Source organism: Pyrus communis, chromosome 13 (assembly GCF_041283825.1).
Source record: "Pyrus communis isolate YQ-2024b chromosome 13, ASM4128382v1, whole genome shotgun sequence".
In the NCBI taxonomy this organism is placed as follows: Eukaryota; Viridiplantae; Streptophyta; class Magnoliopsida; order Rosales; family Rosaceae; genus Pyrus; species Pyrus communis.
In genome coordinates, this window is record NC_142577.1 from 13,609,991 (window position 1) to 13,625,492 (window position 15,502).

Sequence of the window (15,502 nt, forward strand, 5' to 3'; positions counted from 1 at the left end):
ACAATTTTATCCCAATAACAAAGAAAGAAAAAACTAGAGGATATTGTAAATCCATCCCCTAGTTTTCTTCTTTGTTTGCCCTTGTGAAGAGTTGATCGTCATTATTGTTCTTCTTATCGACGCCATACTAAAGTAACAAAAAAATTAATTTTCTTTCTTTTTTATCTTTTTCGAGTCTTGAGGCTTGATGGAATGGCTCAACAGGGGTCAATGAGATGCTTGGGCAACCATGGGCCTACCGTACATGTAGGGCAGCTTAAGGGAGCTATTGTGGTTTGGCACAGCACGACTGGCTAGCAAAGGCCAGGAGCTAGCTCTGCTTGGGCTGAGGGGAACGTCGCAATGAGGAGCAAAGCTGGGTGAGTCGCAAGGCTCAAGCCTATCTGTCTTCAAGCCTAGCACGGGCCAAATTGGTAAGCAAAAGGCAACCACACGTCCAAGCTTGCTTATTGGACCTTTAGTTGAGAAGAAATCATTTGGTTGCTCGTAGGACTATGCCGCTTCTGGAAAGTTTGACATCGTGTTGTCTAGCATCCGGGTCTAAAGATAGAGTGAAGTATCTAGCTGTGGTTAAGTCTAGATCGGCTTCTAAAAGGCTCACCACTACGAGGACTGGGGAAGAAAGTCTGTTACTTAAAATAGTCGATTCGGCTATTACAGAGGCGTCAAAGCTTGTTTCTTCTGCTGCTGCCATGTCTGTGCTGCTTGCTAAGAATGAGGGAACTACTCGAGTTTGATTTCTCAGCTGCAGTAGATAAAAGTGGTTAAGGATAAAGCTGCCAAGATTGGAGCTGTTGAAGATGAACTGTTAGATAAGCAAACTGTTGAGTGCGAAGAGCTGCATAGCCTAAGGTCATCCAAGCTGCTAATGAGTAGTCTGTTTTGTTTAGCATGTGTCAGATTTTGATGACATTCATGCAAGTTTATCAATTTGCTAGAAATTTAATAAACTATTTTCTACGCTTTACTCCATCTTTGTTTTTCTTGAATCTACTTGCTTGAAGTGTCGTGCAAAATGTTTAGCCATGGACCATCAGTTGGGCACACTACTTTGAAAAAAGCAGACTATCCCACGAGTCACTATGGCCGTGAGGTTTGGCTTCTTGGAGCATTGAGCTGTTGAGTTCATCATGAGCTGTTGCCCCTGACCATGTGTTGCTTAAGTGTTTTGAGTCTTTGATCTTTTGAGTTACGGGACCTACATCTCAACATGATAAAGATCTACAGGACATGAAAATCATTAACCAATCATATGATAAGTGTGCAATTGCATGGAATTTTACGGGTAATGATTCAAAAGAATACTTTGCACTTTATGTAACCAGTTCCGTAGGTTGTGTAGCAAGTATCACAACACTTTAGGAATCAACTGTAGTTACCCAAAGGGTTGTTCAACACTCAGCAGTATTAAACCTCATAGTCTGCGTAGCATGTCGGCAGCGGGTAAAGTTTTACATGAACACTAAGATTGCTAACTACTCACATAAAAAATGTGTAGTTGTCTAAATCTTCATGGGCAGAGGTCTTGCACTTAGCGTCTCTTTTGGTATAGACTTTGGTTACCACAAAATTAAATCCTTAAGTTAGCTAAGACTTGAAAAAGACTATTGTGGCTAATATCAGGATGACTAGCGCAGGGACATTAATTTACCATCTCCCAACATGTGAGCATTGTATACCATTTAACGGGGTGTAAAGGGATTGGTTTACCCTCTCCCAATCGGAGAGCATACCTAGATGGGTGTCGGGAAATTAGTTTACGCTCTCACACTGGAAAGCAGACCTAGTTGTGTCTCAAAAATTAGTTTACCCTCTCAAACTGGAGAGTATGGAAGCTATTGTGAGCATGTAGTTAAGACAGGCTTATGAACGACTTCTTATATCTTCGTCGAAAATAGGAAAAGTGTATCAAACTCTGCTAGAAGGTAGAAACTGCAAGACATCTTAAATAATCCTTGCAAGGTTTTGTCCGTCGATCTATTTGAGTCTTCGAGCTTTAATATGGCTGGATAGGGTTTAGGTAGTGATGACGGAATGCAAGATTCGTCGTTTTAGAGCCTTCCTTGCGGGTAGGGGTGCAGACTTGTCTTAGGGACTAAGCCTCCGAACTGAAATTGCCATATTTTGGCCGTTTTGTTGTAGCTGGAGATGATATGCTGCTGGTAGGCTGCAACGCAAGTGATAATCTTCTTGCGTTCTTCCTCTGCCAAGTCTAGGTTTGTGGCCATCTCCTTTCTGCTTTGCTTAGGGCTTGGGAGAGTCTTTATAGTAAACAAAAAATATGCACATAATCAAATTATCACATAAAATCATAACAACTTTCAAATTTAGGGATTCTACTATAAGAACTCTCTCATTGGAGACAATATTCCTTATGGGACACAAATATCCTCTTTAAGTCTTTAGATGAGTACTCAAAGGTGGTGTTGGGAGTCCTTAAATAGGGACTCCAATTAGAGATGCCCTTAAGACTAAAAGGGAATCTTTGTGTCCCTAAAGGAATATTGCCTCCAATGGGAGAGTCCTTATAGTAAAATCCCTAAATTTGAAGTTTTTATGATTTTATGTGATAATTTGATTAGGTGCACATTTTTCGTTTATGTTAACCTTTTTTTAAATAATTAAAAGCATTAATAGCATAAAGGCTTCAATCAACATTGGGGCCCTGTCTTTCACTCAAGATTATGTCTTTATACAGTACCTATATGTGGGTACATACGCTATATATCTGGTGTATCCCTATACTTTAGGGATTCAATTTCAAATTTGTTGGAGATTTGTTTTATTCCTATTTTATACGCTGGTTGTCCCTATTTAGGGACTTCATTGGAGCTGCTATTAGATTCTAAAGGTATCAAGAAACAAGATGTACCAGAAATCCAATGTACCATAACCATAAAACCAAATGTACTCATATTATAGGTAATCAAACGTACCAATATAATCAAATGATCATATAATCAAACGTATCTCTAATAAAACTATAGGAAAATGTTTAATCAAATTCTTAAAAAAAAAAAAAACATATGTTTAATCAATGTAATTAAAAAACAAGGCGCTCATATTAAAATGGCCCTTTCTTTTTTAGAATTATTATTCTTTTATTATAAATCATCCAAGAAACAAAAATTCATTTAAATCATAATAAAGTATAAATTAATTAATTTTTAATAATAGATAAACTAAAACGAGCCATTTACCACACAAGTTAGCGTGGGACAAGGACACAAGAGGCTAGTGTTTATAATAAGAGTAATGTTAGGAAGATTAGCTATCTAGACAAGGACACAAGTGGCTAGTGTTTATAATAAAAGTAATGTTAAGAGGATTAACTATTTAGACCAAGTTTTCTAAATTATATGATGTGTTTGATTAACGTGTTTATTTTCTATTAGTGACACATATCATAATTTGCAAATTTAATTTAAAAAGTTGATTACCTAGCATTATCTTTATTTAAAGTGCTTCTAATTAAAACGCTTATTATTATTATTTTTGAACAAACGATATTATCTACATTGAAGGGAGAGGGGTTGACTTAGCTTCATAATGGGCTAGCAATAATGTGGTTCAAATTCACCTTTGTTAAAAATCGAACCTAAGACCTCTCACTTACAAGTGAAAATAAATATCACTAAACCGTAATAATAAGTCATAATTAAAACGCTTATTAACAAAAGTTTTTGACAGAAACAATCGCAAACGGCTTTTCCCGGTTCAGGGTCTGGTAAGGCCCACGACAATCAGCCCAGTCCACGTAGACTCACTACGGCAACAACCATTTTTCCCACTTCAAAACCCAACCAACGACTTTTCCGTTCCTTTCCTTTCCCAGTTTGGCAACCAATCAAACTCCCTCATTTCTCCCTCCAATCTCACTCGCTCTCTTTTTTCTATTTTTTGGTTTTCTTATTTATTTAAAAAATTAAATAAAAATGCGGAAGAAATCATCATCTTCTTCGCCCTCATCACTGCCGTCGCAATCGTTGTGGCGGAGATGGTGGAGATATCTTCACCCGCGGTATCACCTGAAGAGGTCGCAGCTGTTGCCACTCATCGTCCTCTCCTTCGTCGCCCTCACATGGCTGCTCTCTGCCCTCCAATCGCTCAGCGGAGACCACCAGGTTCTTTTTTCATTTACTAACTGTTTAATTTATTTTCGGAATCATTTTATTTACTAGAATGCATGCAGCAATATGCATCAATTTGAATCGAATTAACGAGTAATTTTGTGAAAAATGGAAAATGTGTGATTTCTGGGGTTTTTATTTGGATAGGTAGCGGTGTCGAGGTTGAATAAGGAACTCAAAACTTTAAAGAATCAGGTAAAGAGCAGTTGTAATATCTTCTAGAAGTTAAAGAGTGTCGTAGAATTGATTTGAATTCGGCATTGTGATTTTTGTGGGTCGTAATTTGGTTGAAAATTGAAAATCGCAGCTAGAGAGTGTGAAGAAGCATTTAAGAGGTTGGAGCATTGTTGAGGAAGATGATGATCCTCTCAATTTCGAACGGAGAAGGGCGGTTAAAGATGCTATGATTCATGCCTGGACTTATTACGAGATGTATGCATGGGGTCATGATGAACTCAAGGTATGCTTATTAGTAATGCTTCATGTACCACATTTAAAAGCGTATTCTGCGGGTCCCTTGTGCTTTGCTTATTAGTGGATTGGAATACTGCAACTCTAACAACTTAGCACTCATTCTAAACAGCCACAGACAAGAAATTCCGTTGATAGTTTTGGCGGCCTTGGTGCAACTCTAGTGGATTCTCTTGATACATTGTATATAATGGGTCTTGACCAGCAATTCCAAAGAGCTAGAGAGTGAGTTTCTAATGGTTTTACTTGTTTTCGCCATAGATCGTAGTTTCTCCATATGCATGCCTGACATGTAACATAAATATGTAACTGTAAAAATACACATTTAGATTGTGAAAACGCAATTGTAATTTCAAATGGTTTTCTTGACTGGTTACTTTTTTCTCAACTAGTCTTAGCTGTAATATTGTATCAGTTATTTTGGTTAAGGCTCTACTTTATGGATTAGGTTTGTTTTGAGATGACTAATACTGTTGATCTTAAATAATTGCAGGTGGGTTGCAAACTCATTGAATTTCAACAAGAATTATGAGGCTAGTGTTTTTGAGACAACCATAAGGTTGCATTAGAAGGTTTAATTGTGTTTTTCATAATTACTATGTTACTTATTTCTTTTCTCACAAATTCCCGAATATTTCAGTCCATTTCTCCTGGTCATCTCCAGTGACTGACTCTTATTGTGGCTACTTTTGTTGATTATAGAGTTATAGGCGGACTTCTTAGCGCGTATGATCTCTCTGATGACGACATTTTCCTTGAAAAGGCAAGAGATATTGCAGATAGGTTGCTTCCTGCATGGAATACACCTTCCGGAATCCCCTATAACATAATAAACTTGATGTATGGGGATGCCAAGAACCCTCGGTGGACAGGGGTGAGTTCCATGCTTCTTTTTGTTTGTGATGGGTGTTCTTACACTGTTCTTCCCTGGCCATCGTTGGCTTTGTTCTGCCCCTTGACATTTTTACTTTTTAAGTCAAACCATCAAGTTGTTCATATTTATTTATCTTAAAAGTGTAGTTTTGATTATTAACAACTGAGTAAATTTACAAGATTAAAGAATGCTCAAGTAATAGTTCAGCTTTGTATTTTATGCTGCCTCTTCCCAGGCTAAATGGGGACTCTATTGTGAGTTTGAACTATGAATTGATTTGATAGAGGGTATCAACGATTGTGTGCTTTGCTAATTAGACTGCTTATAGTTGAGCTGTTTTCTCCTGTGATCTCTACTCCTTTTATCCTCTACTCCTTTTATCACGAATTGTTAGACAAGTTAGAACTGTTAAACTTCATAGCAATATCTTTCTGTCAATAAAAAAAGACTATTATGATAAGTTCTAACGTGAAAAACTATTCTTTATATGAAATCAGTCTAATGCTTCATAATGAAAAACATGTTTTACACATTGTTTGATATATCTGCTGTACATCTTCTTAGGGGTGAGGGTGTATATTTTTAAGTTGATCTGCATTTCTTCATTACAAGGGCTAGTAAAAAGAAATAAATGTTTCAACGAGTGTTTCATGACTATATATGTGCTGTGTAAATTCCCTTAACTGTTCTAGCATGCTCTCTTTCTTATAGGACAGTAGAGAATTCTTTATGAGAAAAATTCCTGAACTTCTGTAATCTCTGAATTACTACATCTCCACTTGGCATTACGTAGATTGTGATGTCTGTGTTCAAGGGTTGCAACCAGTGTATGTTGCTATGTTGAAGTAGGCATCGAACTGGAATCGGTTAAGTATCTATTTACAGCATCATACATTATCTTTCTTTGAATTTATATACTTCTTCTTGCTAGGGAAAAAGTATTCTGGCAGATGCTGGTTCAGAGCAGCTTGAATTTATTGCTCTATCTCAAAGGACGAAAGATCCCAAGTACCAGCAGAAGGTGCTCTTTAATGTTTTAACAATGTAGCTCAGAAATTAGTTATATATGTGCCTATCTGATGAAAAGAATTATCAGTACCATGGCATCATTGTTAATATTCCCATCTCAGTTTAATTTCTTTTGACTGCACAGAAATTGTAAATGACTGAGACATAAATCTTTGCTTCCTTTTCTCTATGAATTGTTTGCATGCTGATATCAGGTGGAATATGTCATCAAAGAGCTTCATAAAATATTCCCCACTGATGGATTGCTTCCCATATATATCAATCCTCTCACTGGAGAAACTTCATACTCAAAAATTACATTTGGTGCCATGGGTGATAGGTATGAAACTTAAACATCACTGTAATCTGTATTTGGTTAGTGTCATGGATGATAGGTATGACTTCAAATTAATGTTAAAGGAAGGCAATCACAGTTATGTTTCTAGTTCAAGCTAGCGCTTAGTTCCCTGATCTGCAGTCCTGAAACTGTACGTTGTGAATTAAATATAATAATTTGGACTATTATTTGTATTCTACTTTATGACTTGAAATTGAATGATTATTGATAGAGGTTTCTATTAGCAACCTGAATACGAGCTATTGAAGGAAGTTTTGGGTTGCGAAGGAAAACCGTTCATTTTGAACAATTTTAGTTGCTGAAATATATGAAATCACAGTATGGATTTTGTCTGCTAAAAGGTTCATTTTAGAACACCATGACGGTTTTGTCAGTTTCAGATGTCATGATCTTTTAGAATTTTTTCGTGTTTCTTGTTTACAAATTGTTAGTAGATTAGAAATTTAAAATCCAATTCTTTAAATAAATAATATTGGCCTTGTATATCTGATCTTCTTCTACGTTTATTATTTTTGGATAAGAAACAAAAATTATATTGAAACTAGTGGAAATGTACAACGTATTGAAAGGAAACCCAATAGCCCATTATTTATCTGATTAATTGAAAAAATATATTTACCCGGAAACTTTAGGAGGGTTGATAATGTTATATCCACATGTATGGCTGGCCAATTGATTTGCAGAATGTCTTTTTGGATGCAGTTTTTATGAATATTTACTTAAGGCTTGGATACAAGGGAACAAAACTGAAGCAGTAAAGAACTACAGGTGAGAAGCTGTAGAACATCAGTATGATGTAATTTTATAAATTATATTGACATAGTTCAGCACCCTGTTATCAACATTTCCCGTTAGTAATGGTGACGCATGTCACTCTTTTGCCTTTGCTCTTTCCTCATTTCTTATGATGATATGTTATGGCCTTTGTTAATGTAATCTAAGGCAGTTAGTTGAATATTTGTTGTGACAAAATCTTTGCCTATGAATACTGGAATTAGAGAAATGTGGGAGACGTCAATGAAAGGTCTGAAAAGCTTGATTCGGAGGACGACGCCATCCTCATTTGCATATATATGTGAGAAGACTGGAAACTCACTGTATGATAAGGTAGTGTGTTCATTATCAGATTATTGTTTGCCAAATACATTGTGAAAAAAAATTGAAGGGATGTGTCGCCTTTGTGTATGCAGATGGATGAGTTAGCTTGCTTTGCTCCTGGCATGTTAGCTTTAGGATCTTCTGGCTATGTCCCTGATGAAGCTGAAAAGTTTTTATCCCTTGCTGAAGAGGTACACACCAGAAAGTATTTGATGTCATGTTTAGCTAGAGCAGGCTTAGTGTAGCCTGTTATGCATGCAAGCTTCGAAGCACCCAAGGTTCTAAAAGGTGCTAGGCGGGCAGAGGCCTAGCATCTATGCGGGGCCTAGAGCCTAGGCGTCTAGGCCTAGGTGGTTTGTTTTTTTTTTTTTTTTTTTACCTTTAGCCAAATTTATTATACAATATATAAATAAATGTTTACTTATACATAAACAAATATATAATTTTATCGGAATTCATAAATTGCAAAATAGAATGACATACAGATTATAAAATACCAGAACATATTGAATACATGGGGAACAAACATATAATGAGTGTTCATCCAAGTATCCAAAAAGTCTCTTACAATTTGTAGAAAAAATAAAATGCAAAATGGAAGTTATCTATTTTCTGTCTAAGTGAGAGTCGCGACCTAAAGTAGTTTCGACGGGCTAGGCGAGTGCCTAGGCAGGTATAGGCACCCTTTCTTATTTTTTAAACGTCTAGGGATTAATCGTGGCTGTGGCTAACCACCTAGCGCGTAGGCGGGGATTTTTAGAACACGAGAAGCACCTGATTAATAGTCATCCTATCACCCCAAAAACTGAAAATAAAAACCAAAAATATATTGAATTAAAAACTATAATGCAGTGTTCTAAAGACTGAAGCTCTTTCTTGTGCTCCACTGTTCTTATCGGTTAATAGAATAAGTTTTTGCCCTATCTTGCATAAACATTGTAAGAGGTATTGCTTATATTTGAGACTCGCACAAAGATTAAATTGAGCACTAAAGTTGAAATGTTTCTTTTAAAACAGTAATGGTTTGGGATCAGATGATAAGATACAAAACAAAACAGTAATTTAGTTTAATACTAAGAAGTCCATGAAAGGCTGTGTACATAGCAGAATCAACCGGAAACTTTTTTCATGGATTAGGGAGGGATTTTTCTATAGAAGCCCAGAGATGGGGATAAAATGTTCTCTAGTAGTGGACTGGAGATTAGAAGATTGGCAGCATAAACAGGAGAGTAAGTGTGCATCATTATCATACCTTGGTAAACTCCACTCTTATGTCTTGGAATTTGGATCATCAAGCATTACTGAAATTGGTCTTACTTTTGTCTGAGAGTTAGAATAAAAGATTCCATTTCGGAATGAAGTCAAACACTGAACACCGAAGTTACAGTATCTACTATCTATTAACCACCCAGACTAGACAACCTGCTTTCAGATTGTAAGCAAACAGAGTTTCGCAGCTTCTCAGCCTATACTTCAAGTTTGGATCATTAAATGTCAAACAATTATTTTATCACATATGAAATAGCTAATCTCGTGAATAACTAATTTTTTATGTAGCTTGCATGGACATGTTATAACTTCTACCAGAGAACTCGTACAAAATTGGCTGGAGAGAACTATTTCTTCCCAGCTGGACAGGTTTTATACTTCCATTCTTTTACTTTCCAGATGTCGTAGATAATTATAACTTGATATCAGAAAATTTATGCAGGACATGACTGTTGGAACATCGTGGAGCATTTTGAGGCCAGAGACAATTGAGTCACTGTTTTACCTATGGCGTTTCACTGGGAACAAAACTTACCAAGAATGGGGTTGGAATATTTTCCAAGCATTTGAAAACAACTCTAGAGTAGATTCAGGATACAGTGGGCTGAAAGATGTAAGAACATGTTATTAAATGTATTTTTATGTTATTTTCTCTTTGAATTTTGAGGTAGGTACAATAGCGCAAACACGCACACACTTGGAGTCATGGCTCACGTGATGAATCATTTTCATCATCTTGTGACAACATTATTTTCGTTTTGAAAACTTTATTCAGTTGCCTCCCACTGCATCCCCACTGTGCTCGTACAGAAACAAATTAAAGCTGAACCCTTTGCTACTCTTCACTCCCATGGCATTAAGTGTATATATGTGCACTGTGGGTGCTATTTAGTAGACTCTGAAGTTAGGTATTAAGTTTTGGGTTGCATGCTCAAATTTGAGATTGCAATTTCTCAGGCTGGTCAGTTTGAATGAGGTTTCCACACCTGACATGTCATCGTTTTTAGTATTTAAGCTTAGGCAGCAACTAGCTTCACCGTATCCCTATTGAGAGGTTATTGGAACCAGGGACATTCTTGGGGCAGGTCAGGTTATATAAAATTGTTAGGGGCCCATGCCTATCTTGATCCATATAGAGAGCATTCCACACTTGAAGACTTGCTTTAATGTAATCATCTTTGTTTCAACTGTCAACAAAGAACCTGCTTAGAGATCACTAGATATGCACGTTGTTTTTCTTCTCCAAAGAACAGTCTGCTATTATTTGGTGTTAAATATTATGGGTTTACAGTAGGATTGAAATATCAACCGAATACAGTTCTGCGACTGGGTTTTAAATCAGTTGGCCGTGGCATATATCTTGATGTGGTTCCAAAATGAGTAGCCAAGTTGTTTAATTGGGAGTCTCTCCTAATATGTCTATGTTTGAATACTTGAATACATCAATATTTGGCTGAAGTCTTTTATTCAATTTTTCTCAGGTGAGTACAGGCGAGAAAGATGATATGATGCAGAGCTTCTTCCTTGCAGAAACGCTCAAGTATCTCTATCTCCTATTCTCGCCTCCATCATTCATCTCTTTGGATGAATGGGTATTCAACACAGAAGCACACCCTCTAAGGATCATGGATCGACATGCTAGTGGAGAGAGTGATAGTACAACTGAACAAGACAGATTACCTGAAACATTCCAAGGCAGGAAAGGACGGTCAGGATCTACTTAGTTCCCATACTTAATAAACTTCAAGTCCTTCAGGGTCCCCCTTTCAACCATATATAACATCCCGGCCATATTCAACTGTGTTTGGGTATTCAACAGCATTAGTTGCTTGAACTTGATACTGAAGGCAGTCGAGCAAGCCAATTGCGAGAGGTGACAGTGAAATGGCTGTGCTGGAAACAGATGGGGACCGTCTTCCTGTTGCTGCTTGGTATGTAACAATAGATTGGAAATATTAGGATGGATTCAAATTCTCTGTATTTTTCTCTGCTGACAATGTGCTATGGCCAAGGCACATGATGTTATTTCAGCCTTGAATCTCTTTCCCATATAAACCCTAAATATATCCTCTTACCTTACATTTAAACGATCTTGTTTTGGCCATAAGCATTGTATCTTCGGAGAAAATTTGAATTGAAGGTCCTATTTCCGTTAGAATTTTGTACAAACATTTCTGTAGTAGCAGAGATCTACATCTCAGGATCAGAAATTTATAAGGATGCCATGTAATAAACATCCGGTTAACTACATTGTATGCTGAATCAAGTGTGAGCAAACACTATCGGAAGGGGCAAGAGTTTAAATCCGGAACGCACTGAGTTGATAATCAACCACTTGCATTTATGTAATCATTTTTTGGGTATATGGATGTGTGAGTTAACAAACATTATGTTTGATTGTTGACATTGTCTCATCATCAGCGGATTATAATACCAAATAAGTGTCCAATCAGGATGAATATTACATACCACCGGAGCCAAAAAGTGTACAATTATTATTATATGATCTGAAAGACATTCAATATAGGAAGGGGGAACAATCTGAAAAGGAATGATGTACGAAGTACTTCAGAGGAGATTTTCTGGACCCTCTAAAACACAAATCATCGTTTTGTAACGGAAATAAATAAATAGAAGTGGTTTTCGTACTTTCATTTAATCTTTTTGCACTCTGAGAAATAAATTGAATAAACCATTTGCACCTCATCACCTTCCCTCTCAGAAATCATCTCAGGTCTGCTTCGAACAACCATTTGAGAAACCTCGAAACCTCGCCTTCCCCCTCTCTCTCAGAAACCTCTTTCTCTATCTCTCTTCTTGCAATTCACTGTCTCTTCCAACTCACTCTCTCTTGGCGACTCACTCTGACTTGTTCAGCGAATTTCCAGACGAATCTGTGCACGATGGGGCTCCAGATCCCAACCAATTGATTTCTATTGAACTCAATTACATCCTACAACAATTTCATGTGAGTTTTTATCTCAATTTTTTGTTGATTCGGACGAATTTGGGTTCGTGCATATGGGGTTTTTATTCTTTTTATTTTTGTTGTGTGATTATGATAGGATTAAAAGCACACCACAAAGTAGCACACAAATGTCCTATTAATTTTCCTTATTAACAATAATATTTGTCAATTGTAGCATATGAAAATAAGGGTCTTTCCCGCAGAAGATTGTTTTATCTAACTACTTAAAATGTCACAAAAACTGGGCTGCTGTCCCTACTGACCAGCCACCGAAAAATAATTATTAGACTGACTTACACTTATTTAAAGTCTACGAAATTTTATATGCAGATACTAGACACACAGAGCTACACTCACACAAATTTTTAGGATTTTTGGAGTTGATTTGCTATTTAAATTAAATCGAACAAAAACAGAAAAAAAAAAACAACAGATTTTAAGTAGTTCGCAAATTAAGAAAAACAAGTTAGGGGAATAGCTATCCACCACCAAATAATCATGCAAAAATGTTATGTTTCATTCAAATTCCTTCTATTTCCGGATGAAGATGCTTAAGTTGGCTCAATGTTAGAACTCAACCTATTACTCTTTCTTATGTAGTATGTTAAGAGAATGGCGTTTTCAACTTAACTTATTCCCTAACATGCAATCTAGAATGGTGTGTTCATAGATTTAACAAGTAGAAATCATTAAGAATGAAAAGAGTTTGAGTCATCACAAGGCATCGTAAGTATTGGCGTTGTCTTACTTATCCTAGAAATTGGTTCACATGTTAATCGCAATTAACAAGTACTATTCTAGAACATATGTAGGTCCTCATTCGACAAGGGCAGACACACACATATTCATAGCATTAGAATCCTAGATATGCTTACTAAGTATGCATCCATAGAAAACACATAAAAAATTCATCAATGAGACAAGTAGTGAACCAATTTTCATCCATTATAAAAGTAATTCAAACGAAATGTCATAACAAACTTGCAATCATATTCGGGGCTTCAAACAGCCCCTAACTACTAAAAATTTGATTACACAATTCTTAAGTTAAAACAAAAGATAGACATGAGTTTGAGAAAATAGAACCGAAAGAAATCAACTAAGGCTCTCTTCTCCTTTACTTCCTTCCCCAATGCTCTACTTTTAAACCAATTCTTGCTGCCTCATTTTCTTCTCCTTAACTCACCCACTAATAGCCATTTAGTGATGACAATAAGTGAGAGGAAATGTAAAACAATTGTAACTCCTTGGGTAGCCTTTATGCCAATTACTCCCTCTTAATCCTCATCTTTAATTCCATTTCCTGTCAGCTGGTTTGTTCTTGATTGCATCAGTTTTGGCTGCTAGAATTATTGGATTTATTGCTATCAATGTTTTATTGTCAGTTACAAACTGCTCAGCCTCTTGGGAACTTTTCAGTGTTAAAATGGTCATAACTTCTTCTAGAAAAATGATATTAACAATCCGTGAAATGCTCCATAAAATAGACATCCGTAGCTTTCCAAGCATATAAGCCTTGTTCTCTAATTCATTCTGAGCTGTCCGTAACTTTATTCCAAAGTCAGCTGACCTGCACAGGCAGTTTTGACAAATTTATTACTTAAAATTCCACTTGTGTTATTTTTCTTTTCTTTGCTTGACAAATCTTACAAAACACAAAAACAAAGTAAATAACTCAAAAATATAAGGAACTAACTAAGAAAAGACAAGTGAATTTGATATAATATATATATAAATATGAGCTTATCAAATACTCCCACACTTAGCTTTTGCTAGTCCTCGAAAACAAAGAAAACATGAAAAAGTAGCAACATGAAAAACATTAGCTCCCCACTATGTGACCCTTATAGAATTTCATTCAAGAAAACGAATCATCAAGAACCTTAGCAAGCACCAAACAAGCTAATTCAAGCTCTCTTCCTTATTCAAATGTTAACAGCGACCTTTTAATCATCCTTGAAGTGTAGTGTGTGTAATAGCCATGCTAATGCAATTTCAAGTTTTGTTTTAAAACACTACATGCAAACTAGTGGCCTTCTCACGGGACATCCACTCAATCACATATATGTTTAGTTTAACGTGTTTCGCTCAAAGAATCAAATGTGAAAGATCTACCATAAGCTTGCATAAAGATCTCATCTCCACAATCATAATTGCAAAACTAAAATCAAGAGGACTTTTATTGGTTGTAATAAGGCTTAGGGAGAGGGTTATAGAAATGAAAGGATAGGTAAACACAAGTTCCAAGCTACATTGCAAGCAATTCTTTTGTTGAGATTTATAAGAACTCAAGCTCTCCAACCACTCTACTAATACCTCCAATCACAACCCTAAACTTTTTATTTGCTTTGTATATAATTTTTCTTTCTTCTTCTTCTTCTTCTTCTTTTTTCTTTTTTTTTTCTTTTTTTTTGTTTGAAAACCTAATTTTCGCACATAACTAAATACAAACATGAAATACCCCCACACTTATTCTTTTGCCAAACTCCTTCAAAGTACTTCACAAACATTTCTCATAAGACAATCTCACATTGCTCACTAGCTAGCTTGGAAAGGGTAAGGAAAAATGTTTAAGGTATAAACGTAGACATATCTGGTGATAAGAAATAAAAGGCTTAACATATACGGCTCAAATTGGCAATCTAATGATATCATTTTTCTTTAGGAAACATGCTTATTTGGGCCATGGTGATAAACCTAATGCCTCTATCCTTTTCAAGTTCATGCAATCAATGACAAACATTTCGAATGATCGCTACACAAGTTCTAGAGATGTAAGTCACATAAGTTCATCACACATGAAAGAATATGAGTGTATGAAAAATGCACACACTTTCAATAGGCTCAAAAACTCACATAGGTTGTATATGGTCACTATGTTCACATATGAAGCTTTAAATCATGCTTTAGTTTCACATCAACAACGCTATGTGCTTTTGGTTTTTCAAAGATGATTAAACATGTACAAAGCTAACAAGAGAATAAGGAATTTCACACAATACATGCTTACTAAGTTCTTGATCACCATGGTTCAAATTCAATTCAGTTATATCATTGGGTCGGGAAACTAACAAAAATCTAATTCAAAACAATAAAGAAAATAAGACTATTTTTGGATTTTTCATTTTTAGAAATTTCTCTTTTTTTTTTTTATTTTTTTTTAGGGTAAACAAAACTAATTAAGAAAACAAAAAGCAACAACAAGGAAACAAATTAAACCAGTTCTTAGTCAAAGGGACAAAAAATTTCAATTTGGTCATTTTTTCAATCCTTACCCCCAAACTTAAACTGGACATTGTCCTCAATATCAAAAAAACACAATAATG

General features: G+C 35.9%; 1 protein-coding gene across 1 annotated transcript; it reads left to right on the forward strand.

Moving 5' to 3' along the window:
• The first annotated feature begins 3,801 nt into the window (after positions 1 to 3,801).
• On the forward strand, positions 3,802 to 11,366 carry LOC137737488 (mannosyl-oligosaccharide 1,2-alpha-mannosidase MNS1). The gene is made up of 14 exons (XM_068476983.2): positions 3,802 to 4,124; positions 4,278 to 4,325; positions 4,438 to 4,590; positions 4,714 to 4,826; positions 5,095 to 5,160; positions 5,304 to 5,475; positions 6,407 to 6,496; positions 6,699 to 6,823; positions 7,544 to 7,609; positions 7,840 to 7,948; positions 8,032 to 8,130; positions 9,497 to 9,577; positions 9,651 to 9,821; positions 10,690 to 11,366. Exons 1-14 carry the CDS (start codon positions 3,936 to 3,938, stop codon positions 10,930 to 10,932), a joined length of 1,725 nt encoding a protein of 574 aa, XP_068333084.2. The 5' UTR covers positions 3,802 to 3,935; the 3' UTR covers positions 10,933 to 11,366.
• The last annotated feature ends 4,136 nt before the right edge of the window (positions 11,367 to 15,502 follow it).